General features: G+C 42.7%; 1 protein-coding gene and 1 long non-coding RNA gene across 7 annotated transcripts in view; one reads left to right on the forward strand and one right to left on the reverse strand.

The window, feature by feature from the left end:
- Positions 1-12,736: 12,736 nt before the first annotated feature.
- Positions 12,737-21,480, reverse strand: part of TBX15 (T-box transcription factor 15) — a 110,280-nt gene continuing 101,536 nt past the window's right edge. For all 6 annotated transcript variants that reach the window (XM_025453374.3, XM_035700773.2, XM_035700774.2 and 3 more), the window contains one exon: positions 12,737-15,193. In XM_025453374.3, coding sequence (XP_025309159.1) covers positions 14,409-15,193 — 785 coding nt within the window. In that variant the 3' untranslated portion in view covers positions 12,737-14,408. The remainder of the gene's footprint in view (positions 15,194-21,480) is intronic.
- Positions 14,825-21,149, forward strand: LOC112664117 (uncharacterized). Its single transcript, XR_003139508.3, has 3 exons — positions 14,825-18,876; positions 19,093-19,121; positions 20,075-21,149. It is a non-coding gene; the product is annotated as an uncharacterized LOC112664117 (long non-coding RNA).

Raw genomic sequence — 21,480 nt, forward strand, 5'->3', positions numbered from 1 at the left:
AACTGCTGCAAGTGAATCTTAATGTTGACATTTTTGCCCTCTACATAAATGAAAGAAGAAATATTTGAGAGTTGGGAGCTTTGACATTTGCCACTACATTCATACTGTGTGAGTAGTAAGCTCTTCTGCTTAGCAATAAGTAGCAACAGAATTTCTGAGCTACAAATGCCATCACAACCAAGCCAGAGGCCAGAAGTTATGGACTCAAATACCAATGTAGCAGACTGGATATAGACCTTGCTTATGACCCCTCTGAAGATGGTAACCCTACTTGGCACCCACATGAAACTGAGGCCTCAATGTTTACAAGTCTTCCTTTGCTTTTTTCCTAAGAGATACCAAAAAATCTAGACTTTTATGTAAAATCTCCCCATTTTTAAATGTTGGCAAATTATTTTTATATATTTTATTTAAATTCAATTTGCCAACATGTAGTATAATACATGTTCATCTCATCTTGTGCCCTCCTTTATGTCTGTCACCCAGTTCAAATTAATTTTTTTAAGATTTTATTTATTTATTCATGAGAGACAGAGAGAGAGAGGCAGAGACACAGGCAGAGGGAGAAGCAGGCTCCATGCAGGGAGCCTGATACAGGACTCCATCCCAGGACCCTGGGATCACACCCTGGGCCGAAGGCAGGTGCTCTCGCTGAGCCACCCAGGCGTCCCTCAAATTATTTTTAAAATATTTAGCCTCTTATGTGTTTAAGAACAAAATACCAGCAGTTTGCAATCTCTGGCCTGAAGTCTGAAGCCCCACACCCCTAGTCACAGAAAGGACTTGTAGCTACCACATGCTGTAACCATGACTACAAATAATCCCAGAGATAGGTCAGGAAACTTTATCTTATTTATGGAGTACTTCCAGGATGGGAAACCTGCGTGTCCACTCAGCTATGTGCTAGAGTCACCCTTTTTTTTGCCACAGATATTAATTTACCACAAGACTGCTCTTGTCAGATCCCCCAGAATCTCCAGGTCAAATTCCTGGCCCATCCCAAGATTCCAGGCACTCACCGGTGATCTTATTTATGGTGTCAATTACTAATGGTGCTGAGATTAAGAACCCGGTAAAACAGATGCCAGACAAGCTGTTGCTAAAATTGTCTATGTATGGTTAGAGACAGAACCCTGCCCTGGGCCTGAGCATCTGTGGAAGAGAGGGGGAGGTTATTGGAGCCAGCACTCAATGTGTTCATGGTCAGGTCTGCTAAGGCCCAAAAGATGATCCATTTGAGGAAACTGGGGCTGGTGGCAGCTGTTGAGTAAGCCTTACTCATTTGAGGATTATGAGAGAGTTGAAGAAGCCTTGATAAGTCGCTAAGAGCCAAGTCTATCTTTGGAATCCAACATAATTTTCCAGCAGACTCAACCCATAAAGGCTAGAACTAGAATTAGCTAAGATTTAATGCCTACAAGTGGCCAAAATGTATATTTAAATTTTTTATTTTGGCATTGTTTGTACTGGCAAAATAAATAAATAAAATAAAAGGAAAGAATTGGATATAAATTATGGTACTTTCATCCAATGAAATAGTATACAGCCAGTTTTGGGAAAACTTAAATTAGTTTTTAAGAGCTATATATAGAATAATATGTATGGTATTATCCCTATTGGGTTAAAAACAGATGAAGAAGAAAATAAAAACCAGGTGAATGTATGTGTAAGTACCAGCAGACATATGAGTGTGTGAGCTGAAGAGTCTTAGGAAAAGAATCTAGAAAGATACATACCAAATAATTAACAACAGTATGCCAAGAAAAAAAGAATAATTGAATATGCTCTTGCACTTTACTTTGTTACAGCAAGCAAGAATAATTTTGTAAATCAAAAGGATGAATAAATAAAATATTTAATTCTCATGAAGTCAATTCATAATTAATATAGCTCCTAGTGTGACTCCAATACTGTGCTATATGCCATCAAGAATATAAAAGAAAAATGCCTCCTATCCTTGAATATTATAACTTACTAGGAAAGCCTATATATATATTAAACATTGCTCAAACCCAAGTAATCAAGTTCTTCCCATTCCATACATAAAAGAGACACCATTATTCCTATTTCACAGATGAAAGAAACAGATGCAGGGAAGCTCAGTGCCAGCAAGGGAGGGGACTGGGTTCTGTCTCTAAAGAACCAGGGATCTTCACTACTAAATGCTTAAAGGTAAGTATTTTTTTGTGAAGAAAAAAAGGTATTTCAATAAAAATTCATCAAGAAGCATTTAAAAGTCCTTGGTGAAGAAAAGATACCTGAGTTTTCAAGTCTGACTTTCTACACAAGTGAAATCTGTCAGCTTATTGCTGATCCTGCTTTTCACCTACTTCTTTAAACAGAATCTGCTGCAAATATTGACCAAAAACATAGATAAGACCCAGCTATGTCTCATGGAGCATCAGAGATGGCAGAGACCCTAAAAAACACCTCTTGTCCCATCTCTATTTTTAAGACAGGAAACTGAGGCCCAGAAAGACCTGAAGACTGTCATACAGCTGACCAGGGACAGGACTAGGATTTGAATCTATGGCCTTTTCAGCATATTCATGCCACGCTCCTCCTCATGAATAACCTAGTGACACATCAAACTAGCACTCCTAGGTATCCCAGTTAATGAGGCAGGTGCTCCCACCAAATGCAATCTAACGTTGGTTCAAAGTCTCCCAAATCAGCTTTGATGGAGCAAGCAGTCATTCTCCTCTAATCGTGTCTTCCTTGGAACAGTTTTTGCTATCCTGGTATTTTCTACCAGGAAGACAGGACAAACACCAGCACAATGAACATTTACCAAGTGCCTGTTATACAGCCCTCACTGAGAGTAGGGCTTTCGATTATATTATCTTTTAACAATCTAGGAAGTAGACTATGATCTCCATTTCACAGCTAATAAATGATATAACCAAAGGCTCAAATCCAGGCCTTTTAAAAATATGTCTAAGACATGTTCCCCTTGTGCTGCCTTCCATGTAGCAGGAAAAAAAAAAAAGAAAAAGAAAAGAAAAGAAAAGAAAAACCCATTGGATATGGCCCAAAGACTGTAGCTTCTTTAGAAGCAAAACATGTTAATAAAATCTCTGCTTCCAGGGGTGAGTCAATGAAAATCAAATAAGAGTGCATTTCATTCTGTCATCTCCTGACCTATAAAAGTGAGTTAGAAGACTAGACTCCTGGAGAGTCACTGCCTCCAGGCTCTACAAGAATCTCTGCTCATTTCTCAATGTTCCAGATTTCTGAATCTTGTCTTTAGGCCAGCTTCCTGCTCTCCTCTAATCACAGCAGCACTCCATTCTGTGCTTGGACAGTCTGTGAAATCTGTGCTCCCTTGGAGCTGATGATAGGCCTCAGGCTTAAAAATCCTATAAATTCCATCCTCTGAGTTTCTTGAGGTAGCCACTGAGGAGAGCTGAAAGCAAAAATTGATGTACCTCAGTGAAGTCTAAGTGTTACTCTACCACCCTCCCACTCCTCCTTAATGTCTCCTAGTTCTGATCAGATCTACTGTGTAGTGAGTGCAGTGGAGAAAAAGGATGATTTTGTGTGCACCAGCAGGTCCCTTTAAAGCTCATGCTCCTACAGTACAACTCTTTGCAAAGCAGCATTTTCCAAGATAATGAGCTGGAATGAATAAATCCCCTACTGCTGGTTCTTCTTTAATTATTTCCCTAAACAGAAAGGACTATGTCATTGAAAGTATAAAATGCACCTAAAATAATATTCTTCAGTAAAGTGCAACAGAATCAAGGTGTGACATCCCCAAGAACGGCCAAGTCACAAAAGACCTAGTCATGCTAGAGGCCAAGGTAAATAACTCATAATTTTGGATCTCTGGGTCCTGCTAGCACTCCTGAGTGGGCTTATGAAATGCCTGAACAGGCAAGACGGCCCCTGTTGAATCTTGCTTGACTTGGCCCTCGCATGGGTAACTCTTCTGTGCTTTGGCTTTCCCCACACATCTCACACCTTCCCACAAGTGACCTTTTCACTCTGTGCTTGGCTTTTCTATGGTGGGTTAAGTGTCTGCACACATTCACGTCATCAGGTTTATGGTGTGAAGATGACGTGGTATTGCTCTCCAAATATGCAAGAGGGGTTGAAGTTCTGCTTTTGTTCCTACGATCTTTTCTGGGATGATTATGGATAAAAAGGACAAAGTAAGAGGATGTATGTCCTCCCTTTTCTCCATAACACTGCCTCTTATAGCTCTTTGAGCTGCCCAGTACTTTTTATCAAAGTGAGATTCCACATATCCAGTGGTGCTTACTTCCTTGGATTCCTAAACTTAGACCTTTGCTGTTGCTATTTTCTACCACCCCAGAGCCATTTTCTCTCATATGAAATTTCCCAGAATTCCACAGGTATACTGCATCATGCAGCACTGGATACCTGAATTTCCTTAGAACATTACTATAGGACACCCTGATTACAATCATCAGTCCTCCACTTATCCTACGTCTGTGCTAAGCAGTCTTACTTTTTTTTTTTTTTAAGCAGTCTTACTTTTAACTATCCATTGTCATCTCCAAGAAGTCTTCCTCGACCTCTGGATTGACCCAACTGCTTCTCTTTTGTGCGTAACATCCATGTTTATCTCCATCATAGCATTTTCTTACTACAATAATTGCTTCTGCTTATGATCTGCCTCCATGCTGGGCTGTGAGCTTCTAAAATGTATGGACTAGTGCTGGCCTGTTTCAGGAGAATGAGCCCATTAGGGCAGGGCCTGGAGAGCTTAATAAGAAGACATATGTAAGCCCATATAGCAAAAAAACAAAACCAACATTTAGGAAAAAGACTTTATTGATGAAGCATTAAATCCTCTGAAGAACAGAGTAGACTGATAATGGGGTATGAAACCTGTGACCATTGACCGAGGTGTTTCTGGGAATCATTTCTGGAAGATGGAATTGCTAAACTAGTTCTTCTCTGAAAAGAATATGATTGGTGAAGGGACATGAGATGGTTGTTGGCTTGTACTGGGTGCTTCACTTTGTAAGCATCCTTTCTGAAGAGCATCACCAACAGCATTCTGAGGCCCAGATCTTGTGCTGTAATAGGGTTAAACAAAGCCTAGTTCTAGAAACCTAGTTTGGAAGCCACATAGGAAGATTTTACTGCATCTTTGGGTCTCTGGGTCTTTGCACAGTACCCCATGTTCTTACTTTGGGGTAGAAAGTGTCACCTGAACACCTGCAAAACTACAAGCTGAACAGAATGTGATCCTGACACTCTAGAAAGATGGCTTATATGTCCATGTTCACTTTGTGTTGGCCTCAGCCTATTGATAGTGATTATAGGAATGACTGGGGTACTCACCTGAGCCCCAACTACTCTTGGCAACCCCCCACAATCTCCCTGATTGACTGGAACCAATTCTGTGGCTGAACCAGCCCTTGTGGTCCTTACTATAATTGCAAGGTACATCTTTGAAACAGCCATCAGGGAACTTTGGAAAAAAAAAAAAAAAAAACAAGGTTCTTTTCACAGGTTCTGGAGGGTACATGGCATACCCAGAGCTACACAATGAGGTCACGAGGGACATGGACCTGACCTGGGACTCTCTCTTGCTGGGGCTGCAAGTGGGGTGCCTAGAGTTTCTCAAGTTCACTCTTTATTGGTGAATTTAAAACATAAGAATAGGAAATAGAGCATGGGAAGAAAAAAGCAGGGTCACTCCAGTGGGCTTTTCTAAAACGGGGAACTTCATGGGCAGGGTGGCTTTATTTAGTTGCATAATTATCAGTATGTTGGATGTTTTTAAAAAACAGTAATCTAAAAAAAATTAAAAATTAAATAAAAAATTTAAAAAATTAAACAGTAATCAAAAGCTTACTATTGAGCACTTATATTACAATTTTTTTAAAAAGCTAATTGTTAGGCACTTAACACTACAGGGTTATGCTTGGGATCTTTCTGGATGAAACCCAGTAAGAACTGAGAATGGTGAAAATTAACAAGGCAGGAAACAACAAATGTTGGAGCAGATGTGGAAAAGGGGGAATCCTTTCTTTTTTTTTTTTTAATTTTATTTATTTGTTCATGGGAGACACAGAAAGAATCAGGGACGTAAGCAGAGGGAGAAATAGGCTCCATGCAGGGAGCCTGATATGGGACTCATCCCAGGACCTCGGGATCATGCCCTGAGCCAAAAGCAGACGCTCAACCACTGATCCACCCAGACATCCCCAAAAGGGGAATCCTCTTACACTGTTGGTGGGAATGCAAGCTGGTACAGCCACTCTGGAAAACAGTGTGGAGGTTCCTCAAAAAGTTAAAAATAGATCTACCCTATGACCCAGCAGTTGCACTACTGGGTATTTATCCCAAAAATACAGATGCAGTGAAATGCTGGGACACCTGCACCCCAATGTTTATAGCAGGATTGTCCACAATAGCCAAACTGTGGAAGGAGCCATGGTGTCCTTCGACAGATGAATGGATAAAGAAGATGTGTATATATAGAATGGAATATTACTCAGCCATCAGAAAGGACAAATACCCACCATTTGCTTCAATGTGGATGACACTGGAGGGTATTATGCTGAGTGAAGTAAGTCAATCAGAGGAGGACAACCATTATATGGTTTCACTCATATGGGGAATATCAGAAATAATGAAAGGGATTATAAGTGAAAGGAGGGGACCTGAGTGGGAAAATTTAGAGAGGGAGACAAACCATGAGAGACTCCTAACTCTGGGAAATGAACAAAGGGTTGTGGAAGGGGAGGTGGGGAGGAGGCTGGGGTAACTGGGTGATGGGCACTGAGGAGGGCACTTGATGGGATGAGCACTGGGTGTTATGCTGTATGTCGGCAAATCGAACTTCAAAAAAAACAAATAAACAAGGTCAAAAAAAAAAAAAAGAACTGATTCTTTCTGGGCAGCCCAGGTGGCTCAGCGGTTTAGCGCCATCTTCAGCTCCGGGCATGATCCTGGAGTCCTGGGATAGAATCCCATGTTGGGCTCCCTGCGTGGAGCCTGCTTCTCCCTCTGCCTGTGTCTCTGCCTCTCTCCCTCTGTGTGTGTGTGTGTCTCCCATAAATAAATAAAATCTTAAAAGAACTGATTTCTTCTATAGTATAAGCTTTCTTATGGTAGGGAATATGACTTATCAATAGTATTCTTGGCATTTTGCACAAGTAAATAAATATAAAATTAAAAATCCATAACTATCTTATGTTAATGAGTAGTGCAAACTCTGAGTGGGATTGCCTGAGTATGACCCTGTGCAAGATTCTTGGCCTCTGTAATTTTTCTCTAACCTGCTTGATATAGGCATAAAAATAATAATATTTTGGCTCACCTGGGTGGCTCAGTGGTTGAGCAACTGATTTTAGCTCAGGTCGTGATCTCAGTGGGATTGAGTCCCGCATCATGCTCCCCACTGGGAGCCTGCTTCTCCCTGTGCCTATATCTCTGCCTCTGTGTGTGTGTGTGTGTGTGTGTGTGTGTCATAAATAAATAAGAATCCTTAAAATAATAATAATAGTAATGCTGGCATGTAATAAGCACTCAATAAACATTTCTTGTTTTAGAGTTATTACCACTTGGGAAAAGTTCATTCTGCATTGCATAAATCTTTGAGATATTTTAGGAGAATAGGAAGGAACTCCTACTGAAAGATACATCTTACTGATGAGCTGACCTCTAGTGGGGTAAAGTCAACTGCTCCAGATAGTTTTGCCAAACATTCGAGAAGCTGGGACTTGATGTTAGCCTTACCTTTACCGGCTGGGTTTACAAGAAAAACAGATCAGAGAAAGTAAGTGTAGTTCAGTTCCGGGGCTTGCAGGGACTCCCTGATGGCTACCAAATCTGTCCCCAATTCTTCCTAGGCACTCACCTAGACTGTATATTTCCCAGTTTCTGCAGGTAGACATGGCCATTGGAGTTCAAACTACAAAGAGGAAGCCATGCAACCAGTTCCAGGACTGATAAATCTCCCAAATTCAAGTTTCCACTCTTTCTCCATCTGCTGCCTGAACAGAGAGGTACCAAACTTAAGTGTTGAAGACAGTAGGGCCTAAAAGGAGCCTAGTTTCCAGAATTGTTGCTTGGAGGAGAAGCCACCTAACCAGGAAGCCCAGATCGGATTGCAAGATGAGTGAGAAGTTAACACTAATGTGTTACTATTTGAGGGTTCATATGTTACATCATCCAAAGACAACTTAGAGGGGCTCTCCCTGCTGGTAGGTAGAAGAGGGATGTGCAGCATGGCAAGAAGGGGAAACTCCACAAATCCTTCTCATGGAGCCCAGAAACTTCCAGAGTGAGGACTGCTGGAGGATTGACCTGGCAGTCCTCTGGCAGTCTCCTTTGTCCACTTCAGCTTCACTGGGTGAAAACACTAAAAAGGATTCAAAACCTCTTTGGTTTTCTGTGCCTCTACAGGGCCTGCAATAAAGTCTAATAAAAGCAGAAAGTGTGAGTAGGAAGCATCTGAAGTGGGAAATGCCGTTAGGCTGGCCCATAAAAGATGAGTGCTATGAGCAGTAAAATGAGCTAAGAAGGAAAACATGATGAATGTTTTCTCGGCCTTAAACAGCAAGATCCCCTTTCACAGTCCCACGTGGCACTGCAGGCCTGGCTGGAGAAGCAAGGGGCTCTGTGCAGAGCTTGACTCAGGGACTGTGGCAGTGAGCCTGTGCCTATGGACCCTGGTGGGTTTGGGGGGATGTATATCGATGTATATTATCACGTCCCAGCCCCCCTGGTCCTTACCAGGATGAAGGCTTCCACAGAGGCCCTGGAGGAAATTCTGAATTGCCCATGTTACAGAGCTAGGACATCTCACATATGGAAAGGAAATCCAGATTCACAGTACCAGGAGCAGACAGGGAGAACATTTGACTTAAGAAGTTTGAGATTTGACTTGAGAAGGTAAACATCCTCCCCCCACTGCCTACTGCCATAACTCACTGTCCCATATAGAAAGGACTTGTATTTCCTGTGCTGCTCCCCACACTCACACTTAGACACCTCTCTCCTCAGTTTATGTAGTTGCCAGGAGTTCCTCAAACAATTCAAGTTTGTCTTCCTCCATGAACACTTCTCTCTTTATTACAGTCCCTTTGAATCTCATTTTTAGAAAAACATCAGAGTGGAAAGACCTGGGCTGAAGCCCTGTCTTTGTTACTTACAAGCTCTGTGATTTTGTGCACATTGCTAACCTCTAGGAGTTTCTATTTCCCCATCTATAAAATAGGGATTAAAATACAAATTCTGTAGGGTAGTTGCAAAGATTATGGGATAAACTTGCATAATGTGTAACGTAATAAAAACTCAATAAAAACATGTTTCCTTCTAAAATTCTGCAGAATATATGGTCATTACTACAAGTGTAATGCTTTTTACTGTTCACTGTTTCTTATGCACGTATCTTGACTTCTCAACCAAACCGAAATCTTCTTGAAGGTAGAAATTTTCTACATCTCTGTATTATATAGAACAGTTCTGAGAAAAATTATAGAATATCAAGCCATATTTAGTACTTTTTTATTAATTGTTACACATAATTTATCTGATTGCTATTAGTTAACAAATAGTTTTAACCTTCTAAGGAAGTCAGATAGAAGGGTTGGATGACACTCATCCTTGGCCAAGGAAGTCATGAAAATAGGACTGTACCGGGGCCATCAGAAGACAGATCAAATTTGAGGAGTCTCTAAATGGCCCCAGTCCCAGAAGACCAGCAGCCAGGCTTCAGCAAATAAGAATCAATGCCACAAAACCCTAGGAAGAACAAAAATACCTGGTCTCAGCTGGTGCCAGACTAGCAGAGCATGTCCTCCAGTGAGGATATGGCTGCCCTCAGGGTAATCTGGAGCAAGCAAATTCTGAGATGTTTACATGTGTACTTGCCCAAATGTCATCTCCTTAGAGCAGTGCTCTTAGAAAACACTATTTAAATGAGTGTTCATCCTCATTCTCCAATCACTCTCTATCATCCTGTTATTTGTAATTCCTTCAGGATGATTCTTACAATCTGAAATTATATTATTCATTTGTTTGCTAGTGTATCCTACAGCAGTCTCTCACCAGACCATGAACTCCTCAGAAGCAGGAATATGTCTAATTTTCCACCTCTGTGTCCTCATGCCAAGGACAGTGCTTGACACAGAATAGGCATGAAATAAATGTTTACTGAAATTGAACCAGATGAATGAATGAAGCTAGTCACAGGCATGGCCCTCTCTGGAATTCAGATCTCCAACTGACAACTGTAAGCACAAAAGAGAAAATTTATCTTTGTGTCTAGGTTTCCTCAGGAGGATAACTGTCCTTTAGCTTATTGAATGCAAATTAATACAGCAGAGCTTCTCTGAAATCCTCCAAGTACTAAGCAATGAATCAAACATTTGGCATCAGCCAAACTGCTCTGTCCTTCCATCTCTACTCTCTATATGCTCACTAATGATAAAATATTTCACAGGAGAGAATATTAGTTTATAGGCTACAAGAAGATTATGAATTCTTATTTTATTAAATTACTAGGCTTGAATTGAGATGCTATCATTTTTCCTCCAAAACTTGTTTATTTATTGACTTTTAAGTTATCTCATTCTTAACCCACCATTTCTGCTATAAAAATTCTGAGTATAATTCAAAGTTCAATCAGGTACTACCTCCCAGAGAAAACAGTTCCAACCTTACCTTCTTACACTGAGCATCTCCTCTGAATTTTCAGTCTTTTATATCATTTGACTCACAGGCACATGACTGCCTGAAAAGCGAACCCTTTCAAGAAAGAAACCATGACATGCATTTTTTTTTACCCCTCCATTATGTATTAGTGGATCCCGACAAGCTAGTATCTACATTAGATTTACATTAATCTGCCATGGAATGCTATATGGGGAATAATCTTTGTTCATTTGGGCCCATTAATTTGGAGTGAATGATAATTCAGCCATACAACCATTTTGCACTATTCTTGAAAAATGGGCTTGGTCAACAAATTCAGCAGTAAGAATAACTATGCATTGAGATTCTGTTGCAGGCCACAAACTTTCCAAGGATGCAAAGAGGAACAAGACAGCCTTTCCTCCAGAAACATGAGTGAGGGCAGAACAGATTTCTAATAGCTCTTTGTATGTAATCAGTGTGCCAATTATAAGGAATTTTCACCATTACATTAAAGAGAATTGGGTAGAGCATATTCTCAACAATTTTTTATCCAGTTTGTTAAAATAAATATTTTTATTACTTCTCCATTTGTAGATAGAAACACATGCCATAATTGAGATGTAATTGACTTGGACTGCTCTAATTAATCCAAATAACAGAAATTTTGTACTTAACACTCATAAATGATTACTGAAATTCTTATTCTGTTAAATGAAATTTCTATGTAAAGCTTGCTCTTTGGCATATAATGATTATCTATTGCCTAAAAAACCTCAAACACAATTAGGTCAGTGCATAATATCTGGTATGCTGCTAAGTCATAAAGAAATAACTGTAAGCTTTATATGTGGTTGCTTTCAGTCTGCCATTATGAAGCCAAAGATTTCCACATAAATAGAATTCAATGGAGATCGGATTCTACAATCCATGGAGATTCTCATCAGCCATCATCCCAGCTCTTTCAGCAACCATGTGATAGCTAATGGAATTACTCCGCATTTCAGTCTTTGAAGTTATTTATAAAATCAATGCAATGATTAAAATTTTTGCTTCCCCAAATCAAGCTCCATTTCCAGTGAATGAGTGTGTGGTAGTGGACAACTTGACCCCTCAAATTAAGCTCTGGTGAAATGGGTCATGGGGCTCCCAGTGTCACTGTCAACCAGCGAAACAGTCCCAGATAGAGGTAAAGTGGGAGGTGTAGAGTTCTGGCTCTGCTGCTTCCCAGCCACTTTGAAGTACAAGCAGGTCACAACCTTTAGAATCCTTGTCTCCCATTTGCAAAACTATACTTCCTACCTTTTCCATCCATTGTGGTTACTGTGAAGCACAAATGAGAGAATCTAGAAAGAGAGAAGATGGAAAAGTGCTCCTAAGTGGAACAGCCCGAGGCACTTTATTGATCTCTTATAAGTCGTCATTTGGTATAGGACAATTCAAAATCACTCCTCCAGCGCTGTGGTGACCCATTTAAAGGGGAGGGTATAAATGTATGACTAAAGGGCCTCAGAGGCGCACTCACCTCACTCCCTTAGGTTGTAACTTCTTTCCTGATTGTTCAAGTGCCTCATGGGACTGCTGCTGGGGCTCTGGCAGCAAGACTCATGCTAACTGCACAGACCAGGAGGTGAAATTGCCAGCTTAATCACCTGCTACCTGAGGGACTTAATCAAGTACTTAATATTTTAGAGGCTTGTCTCCAGATCTCTGAAATGATGATAAAAAACAATACCTATCTCACAGTACTGTGGGAGGATGAGGTGAGATATGCACATTAAGAATGGTATAATGCACGGGGCACAGAGCCGGGGTGAGGATCACTGCTGGACTCCCTGGTTTCTGCAGCCAGCATGAAAGCGAACATCCCACTGGAGTCAGACCTGGTTTCAAGTCCTCTTTCCCTCTCCAACTGGCGCTAGGGTCCCGGATAACCCGCTCAACCTCTCTGGAGCTCAGTTACTACTCAAAATGAGAATGGCAAAACCTACATCATGAAGCCTTATGTATAAAGATCACATAAAGTAGCCTAGACGAGGGCACTGGGCTCATTGTAAAGCATAATGCAAATGCATACACGGCTCTTTACTTTTTCCGCACAAACACGCAATAATACAATTGCAAAGATTTTATTTAGCGGCTTTCTGTGCTTGGCACTTAGAAACAGAGTTCCGTGCATAAGGGCAAACTTTTTATACACCTTTACTTCATACATATTTTACATACCCTTTTTATTGCCCCCTTTTTTAATATTCATAATATTGGATTCCCCACTAGGCACATAAATACATTTATCTACAACACCTCAAAACCAAAAAATCTTAATAATATCTGTATTATTTTACTTGGTATTATTTGCATTTCCACACCACTTAAAAAGTTTAGCTTGCACCAAACTTCACTTGTTTTCTTAACATTAAAGGATCTGAAGGGGAAGGGAAAGATAAGGAAAAAAAAAAACCCAAACTTCAAAATGCAATAAACTATTTGATAAAAATGGAGATCTAAGGGCAGGTGGAAGGATGTAGAAGGCCCATCTGCTATTCCCTGGGACGTGCCCGGATTTCTCCTGCCACAGGGGCTACAGGGCAGCCAATCCAGGTCAGGTGTCTGGATCTGGCATATGAAAGGTCAGGCCTCTATTTGTCGCCTCTGCTCTTGGTATCATCTGTTGGGATTATAACACCCTTCCTTCTTCACATTCCTTCTGTTCCCCCCTCCCTGCCAGGCTGTGTGCTCTGGAATCGGCCCTCCCTCTTACAGGGTACCCCTCTTCTAGATCACGGTGCTCAAAGCTGTGGGATCGAAGTGCATTCCTTGCCCGGGTCCCTGTCACCAGCACCTTGACTCTGCAGTGTCCCAGAGAGGCTTCCTCCTTAGTAATGCCACAATTCTTTCTATAACCTGTAAGGGGGAGGGCAGGAAACAAACCAAAACCAATTTCCTTGGTGCGTTAAAACTTCCACCATTGCTCATACTTCCTCTCTCTCAGTCTTGCTCACCGCCTCTCTCTTGCTCATTCCTCCTTCTCCTCCTTTCTCCTTCAGCTGCTCTAAGCTCTAACTCTTTCCCCAGGCACCGCTGGGAACGTCAGCGACAGCACACCGAGCCCGGGAGCCAAAGTTCAAAAGCAATCTTGTTCAGGAAGCCCAGTCCAGTTGTAGTGCTGACGTCTGTCTACGCTCGTGGATGGAAAGGGACTCCAGGATACATGGTTCATTCCAGAAACAGGGTAGGCTGTCGGGGAGAAAGGTTGACAGCTACTGCTGGCCCAGTCCATCTAGTGTTATACCTAGACCAATTCTTGGTGAAAGCACCCATCTGGGCCCCCCCCTCCAGAGTTCACCCACTTCCGAGTCAGTGTGCATGTATGTTGGTGTGTGTAAGAGTCTATGTGTGGATATATATGTGTGTGTATGCATGCATGCACGTATGTATGTATGTATCATGTATAGGTAGGTCTGTATTTGTGTAGGGGTAAATTTTCATGGCTGCTACATGCTAGCATCTCCCTTAACATTATTATAAAATGATTATTCAGTTTCTTCAAAGGCCACTCTGGAGTAGACAATGCTTTATAAAACTAAGGTTTGGGAAGGCAGGGGAATGGCCACCGAGTCAGAGATGATACCACTGCAAGTATCCTTCAGTGGCTTAAACGTCTTTTGCTGTTCTTGGGTATGTGCTTTCCTCCTCCAGAAAACAAAACAAAACACAGTTCCCGTTCTTCAAAGGCTTGGGCTCCCAAAGAGGAGGACCTGCCCATGGAGACTCTGGGCTGGCCCTTAAACCATGTGCACGGACATCTGGGAGGAGGAGCCCGGGACCGCCCCATACTGCCGGCCATCACAGGTGTTAGTCGCCTGCTGGTTATTGGGCGAAGGGCTAATCATGTGCATGCTGTGCTCCATCCCCGTGGGTAGGTACTGCCTCTCTCCAAAGGCCCCATTGGAAGGAGAAGAACAGAGTAAAGTGCTTTGAGAGGCGCTCAGTTTTTCTGGGCTTGCAGCTAGCCTGGGAGAAGTGGGGAAATTGTATCCATAGAGATTGTAAGGGTTGTGGAGAGAGAAGGCGTTGTAGGAGCTCTGCTGCATGTGGCTGCCCCCGAACATGTGTGGGGATGAGGAGCTGGAGGCTGCGTTGCCGGCCTGCATGACGTACTGGAACTGGGAGGTGGGGAAGGACCCCAGCTGGCCACCATAGGCTTCCATCTTGCTGTTGCTAGGCAACGAGGGAGGAGTCGGTATTCCTGAGATCAGGGATGGAGTCCTCTGAGGCATGAAGGTTTCGGAGGGCTGAGTGGCGGAAGCAGTGCCACTCTGAAGCCTGTTGTAGCCACTGTCACTCAGCCCTGGGTAGCTCTGCAAGGCAGCCATGTTGCTTCGGGCACAGGGCGGATAATCAGAGAGGTTGAGATTGCACAGCTGGCTCTCTCGACAGCCCACGTTGAAAGTGTTGGGGGCCAGATGAAATGTTGGAGGAGAACAGGATGGAGACAGAAGGTGAGAGGAAGCTGAAGGGGATGGTGTCCCGGTGCTGGAGGTGGTCGGGGAAGTGCCTGTGCTGCCCCCTGAAAAATAAAAGGTGAACACCATTGAGCCAGAGGCCTTTCAAGAGGAGTCTGTCTGGCCAGATGCAAGCCACACAGGAGGAAGCTTCAGATGTCCAAGATGGGCTGATTTTTACAGAACCATAGCTTTCTCTTAACCGACGTACGCTAAGTGATTCCAACTGTGCACACAAACACATGCACACACACACCTCCGAAAGAGAAGAGGACAAAGAGGTGACACACAAGAACACTAAACTCTTGTGTCCCTGTGTGTAAGTGCCTTCAAAGTCTTGTTTGAGAAAGCAATAAGGCTTCCAGTATCCACTTTGCCATCTCTCACCGTCAGATCCACTTTCCAGTAAGACCTCTGGTAATCAGCATTAAAATCCACCACCTCAACTTCCCCCCTTGTCCACGGAAATATGTTAAATACGTGTTGTCACCTGAGACTATTGCTGACCTTGCCAGCTAAAAACAAATCTCAGGCCCTGACCCTCAGAGGAAATGGGGTACTGGGGTAAGGTGTCAAGTCAAGGTTGAGGCCTGGAAAGGCTGAGCAGGGAGGACCAGGCAGTGGGAAGTGAGGTATGGGATCGAAGTTCTGTCGTATGATATTACAAGCACAACCAGAAAAGCTAAGCTAACCTGTAACAAAACCGTTATAATCCAGAGGCTCTGCTAATGTCTCTCTAGAAGAGCCTGCCATCTGTCTCAGAGACTGGAACAAAGACTGCAAATGTAGTCTGTGGATTTGGGGTATTTCTGAGGGCAAGAGTCCAGACAGGTCACAAAGTCAAGAGATCTGGGTTCTCACAGCTCTGCCACACAAACCCCCCATCTGACCCTAGGCATGTCACTTATCTTCTCTGGGTTTGTTTCTTTATCCAGAAGATGAAAAATTGAATTAGCTCAGTAGTTCTTAAGCTAGGAGAAGCTGCAAACTTCAAGTTCCAGGATCCCACCCACCTCAGACCAACTAAATGAGAAGCAAAGGATTCTAATGTGCAACCAGGGTTGAAAACCAGTGATACCACCCAAATCCCTTATATCAGAATACCTAGCAGAGTGATTCTTAAACTTTAGGGTGCAAGAGAATCACCTGGAAAGCTTATTAAAACAAATTGCTGACTCTGTCCCCAGAGTTTCTAATTCTACAGGTCCAGGGCAGGGCCAAAGAATTTGCGTTTCTGAGACTCATGCTGCTTGCTAGCCTAGAGACCACACTTTGGGTTAGGAGATCTCCACGTCCCTTTCATCTCAAGTTCCTGAAACTGCATTTGACAGAGTTGCTCTTCTGACGTGTGGATATTAGAAATGGATTGGTGGCTGATGCACCAACAGATAAAGGGAAGGTTCAACCCAACCTACTTCATGTGTGTTCTCACATAGTCTACGAAGGTAAAAATGACCTTTCCAAGCCTCTCCTTTCAGGGGCTACAAAGCAGCTGGGCAGCAGCCACTTCTTGCCTCAAGGGCCGGGGCTGCTGAACCTTCCAATTGAATTCCAGAATGGGAGGCTGCTCTGTCTTCCATAGGCATGCTCCCATGATGGAATTCCTCCTTCAGGACAAGGTTGGGAGCTTCCCAGAGTTGTTGAGAGCCCCAGTTCCCCCAAGGAGCATGGTACCCTTAGGTCATCCACAACTCAGGTGAGGATTTTTAGAACCTAAGATTCTATAAAAGGGTAAAGGATATTTTAAGTGGGAAGGAGTAGTAATAAAGTTTTTATTAGTGAGAAAAATGTGAAGAAAACTGGCAGGATTCCAGAGATATTGGAATAGAGAGAAACCATCAACAGTGTGCCAGGGAGGTGGGTCCAGATGTGCAAATTGGGAGGCAGATACCTCAAAGAGAAACCCAAAGTTAATTTTTAGCCTCAGCCTACATACACAGATATGGTAGTAGTATTGACTATGGAAGTACAAATTTATATCCTGTTAATAGTTTTTCAATTTTCACAAAACCCAACTAGTATCATCTCTTCCTTGGTCAAAAAAATTTCCCAATGAACTTCCAAAGTAGAACAGTAAACAGTTGCTGATTTTAAAGTCATTTCAGGAAATTCACCTTCCTGTTTCTTCTTTATGCCTTAAATTCCTTTAAGAGAGGTAAAAAGAGTTTTATTCCACAAAGCCAACAGCTGACCATTGGTAGGAAGAGCACCCAGTCTAATTCTAGGTCCGTTGGCCTCTGTCCATCTCATGACCACAGGCAACATGGGCTACCTCTTCATTCTCCCCATCCTTAAAGAGAGTCTCAAACTGATAGGCTTCAGTCCTTCTCAGAATTACATGTGTGTCTAAGGATTAAATTTGTGGTAGAGTGTACATGGGCAATAACAAGTACTTTTCAAGGAACCATTTTAATACAAAGAAGGAGTTTTGGAAGGGGAGAGCTGAGCAGAAAAAGGAAGAACATTTCCCACTTCTTGTCTATGGACCACTGAGTGGCCTAGCCTACCGGGCCTTATAGGAAGTTCAGAGATTCATTTTCTGCAGGAGGCATTCTACACATTTTCCTCCTCTTCCACCCTAACCACTATGAGCTTCAGTGAAATAAGTGCTATGGCACACATGGAGAAACTTGACTCCAGCTGTAAAGAGATTTGTGTTTTATGGGATATGTATCTGGTCTCCTCTCTTTGAAAGTCCGTCCTTGCTTTCCCAGATCTGGTGTTTATGTGATCCCTGAAGAGACCCCCTGTTCAGCACCCCGCACTGTCCTGTTATAGGTACACTCCATCAGGCACCAGCCCTAGCCCTGCAGCAGGAAGTGCAAGATGGAGCAGATGACTTTTTACAACTCTAAATGGTTTTCTCAGATGGCCCAAGATAGAACGAATGGTACTGATTTAAGGCCTCAATTGGTTTCACTACAAAAAAATAAGAAGGGAACTATTAACAAGTTACAGAGATTTCTGCTGAGCAGATGAGAGGTACATGTTAAAAAGTTTGTAGTCAGCTTGCTTTGGCTTTTAAATGACACTCACTGGAAATGAGACTTGGTGGCCTGCTGAGTTTCAGGGGGTGGGAACCCCCACATGAACTAGCGTTTGAAGAAATGCTCTTCTGCATTAAAAAGACTCAATATAAATAACAGCTATTTTTCAAGGTCCATGGAGAAAGAGAAGACTATGGTACTCATTTTGTAGAGAAGCAAATCGAGATACTGAGAGGTCTTTACTCTCTTATGATCTCACAGCTTGTCGGCTGTTAAACAAGATCAGGAGTGCCAGCCAAGTGCTAAGTAAGCACAAGGAGGCAGGCTGCCCTCCCTGTGCATTTCAACACTTGGCTGCCTTGAGGCCTCACATCACCAAAGAGCTAGGGCAGAGTAGGAGGCCAGGCCACACTGATACAGAAGGGTCAGAGCTGCCTCTCAAAGAAAAGCATACCTCCCTTTCCTGCGTAACATTCTCATCTCACCCCCTCTGGTTCAGCCAGGTCCTGAATGCTCTAAGGGTCTTGATTTAAACCTGCTGTAATAGATGAGAATGGACTGGATGGATCTGGATATTTTTTTTAATATTTGTCAAAATTAAATACATTGTAAATATTGTTTCCTTTTTTCTTCCCTTCTGTAAGTGAAGGAGGAGTGAAAGAAGGAGTAAGGAATCCTAGTGCATTTGAGTTCTGATGGAAAGACTCTCAGGTGTTGGCTTCTGTCCATGCAGCTGAGCATCTTGGCCTCCCCACACACTGGTGAGCACATGTCATAGCTAGATGCCTGGATGTAACAGGCTGGAGGAGCCTCCATGGCTGCCAATGATAAAGCACTGGGCCCTTGACCCCTACAGGCCCATTAAGCCTGTATTCCCAAAAGTTAAACCAACTCTGTTTCCCTTCTGACCTGTCTTTTCCTCCCCACCCCCACCCAGAATGGAAATTTGATGCCCCATGTCTCTTTTCTCTTCTCAGACCAAGCAAGTGGAATTGAAAACAAGTAGGTAGGTTGGTATCTTTCCCACTGTCCTCAGAGGCCCTAATCCACTTCTGAGAGGTAATTAAAATGTAATGCCCTAAGTAGCTGAAAACTCCCTGGTATTCCAGGACCAATCCCCTACCCGCCACACCTCCCTGCATCCTGTCTTACCCATTGACTTAAGTCAGGAGGTACTCCTTGAAATTCATATTCAACATTAACTTGCTCTAATGTTCAAGGCTCACAGCCAAATTAACCAAAAAGACTGTGTTTAGCAGTGATTCCATATGAGGACAACAACCTAGAATATACTTGTATACCATGAGGACAAGTTAAATGTGACCATGAAAATCCTGGATACCAAACCTGCTGACTTTTGCATCTTTAAATTGATCACTTCCAGACTGTAATATGGAGGCTTTCACATACAGTTTCCTTTTGGGTTTATTTTGTTGTGTTTTATTCCCCCCTGCCCTCTCCTTATACACACAAAAATTGAAAAACAGTAAAAAAAAAAAAAAAATCCCATCTGAGCTAGAAAATAATGAATTTCCATGTAATTACTTGGTTCTACGAGCCAGACTCTTCTCTCATATAACTTGGTGGCTTGTGTCTCTGAAGAATGTGGAATCACTGTGTCCCTGAGTGGCCTTCTTTGAGGCTTTCAGATAAAAGATAAAATGTCAGTACTCTATGGACTTAACCCAGGAATAAACCCAGAGGCCATAAAGTTAATGATCATGATCACAGCCTGCCCATCCCTATTAAGGAATCACCCTTAGTTGAAATGAGTACCCTTTTTAAAATGCAAATGTGTAACATTACGGTACTAATGAGAATTGTGTAGTTTCAAACTTAGAAGACTCCTAACGCAACATTCTCCATAAAGTTTAAAGATATACATTGATCTGAACCTCTTCCTTTTAAAATAGCTTTTAATATATTCACCCCTTCCCCATTTTTCACATTGGTCCTCAGGGTTCTGAGTCTCTGTGCTTCCTGGATGGTCCTGTTTCACACTTGCCACACTGCCCAGGTGGGCTGTTCCTGGTGTTTCCCCTTCCATTAACTGGTTTGTTTTCTCTGCTACTTCTTTTACTGCCTTCCTTGCTACCACGTACACTTCAGTTGTGATTGCCATTTAGAGCTGATCCGCCTCTCTCCTAGTCACAGTACCCAGCTTCCCACTGAGTATCCTCCTCCCCACTCTCAACCCTTCACTCCTACCTCTAGGAAGGCATGTGACTAAGGGCAGGATGGTGCAAGCACCGTATTCCCCAGTCCCCACCATAGTAATTGGTTCAGAGGTGATGAGAGTTAGAGTTAATGAGACTCCATGAGATTTTGCTAGGAACCTTAAGGACACATGGCCTTTCCCATCAGATTTAAATTTAAGAAGATGTAGGTCTAGGGCTACTGGCAGCTATGTTACCACCATGGAGCAGAGGAGGTGCCTGAGAATGAAGTCAGGTGGGAGCCTGGAGCAGGGTGGTGGCAAGGGAAATTAGAGGTATGGATGGATTCCTGAACTTGATGACATTTAGCTATGCTGGATAGGGATGGAGGGAAACACCCAGGATGGTGAGTGGATAGCAGAGTCCTTCCCCCAGGAGAGGGCGCCAAGTCTGCGAGGTAAATCATGGACTCAATTTTGGACATGTTGAGCATAAAGGACTTTGGGACGAAATAGAATATGTCACCAATAACGGCTTGTTTTAGCGGACTGAATTGAGATGCTCTCCAATCCCTGTTATAAGCGCCTCACGGGCATCATTCCTGATCTCAGTGATAAATGAGATATGCATAAGTGGCTATCTGAATTGTTAGAGTGATCCACAATAGTTCAAAGACAAGCTGTTCATTGAACTGTCTTCCATTCCTGATCTTTTACTGGTATGAATTTCTCAGTATCTGATCCTCTTCAAGGATCAACCTCTAATTATTACAAATCAAACTGATGAAAATCCCAACACTGAGAGAAATGCTCACAATCCCATTAACTGCCTGACAAACATTAAAAGACCCAGTGGAAAAAAAAAAAAAAAAAAAGACCCAGTGGTGTTGAAATCTCTCTAGTGATGTCTGCTCTCAGCTGAGGATAAGGGAGGGCTTCTGTAAATGACAGGTCTCCTTATCTCAGCAGATGGAGATGTACTGCCACCTCTGGTGTCCCTGATCCAGGATTATCCCTTAGAGTACAGCAGCTGTCAGACCCCTTGGAGATGGATGGTGCTCACAGCAGCTCCCTCAGCTTGGGCCATACAAATAGCTCTGCTGTATGTATCATCAGAACAATAGGACTGCACTTGGCCACAACAGACCCAAGCTCTTGTTTCTCTCTTTCTTCTCTATCTGTGTTGCCTCGGTCAGTGTCCCCAAGCACC

This window comes from Canis lupus, chromosome 17 (assembly GCF_003254725.2).
Source record: "Canis lupus dingo isolate Sandy chromosome 17, ASM325472v2, whole genome shotgun sequence".
Taxonomy (NCBI): Eukaryota; Metazoa; Chordata; class Mammalia; order Carnivora; family Canidae; genus Canis; species Canis lupus.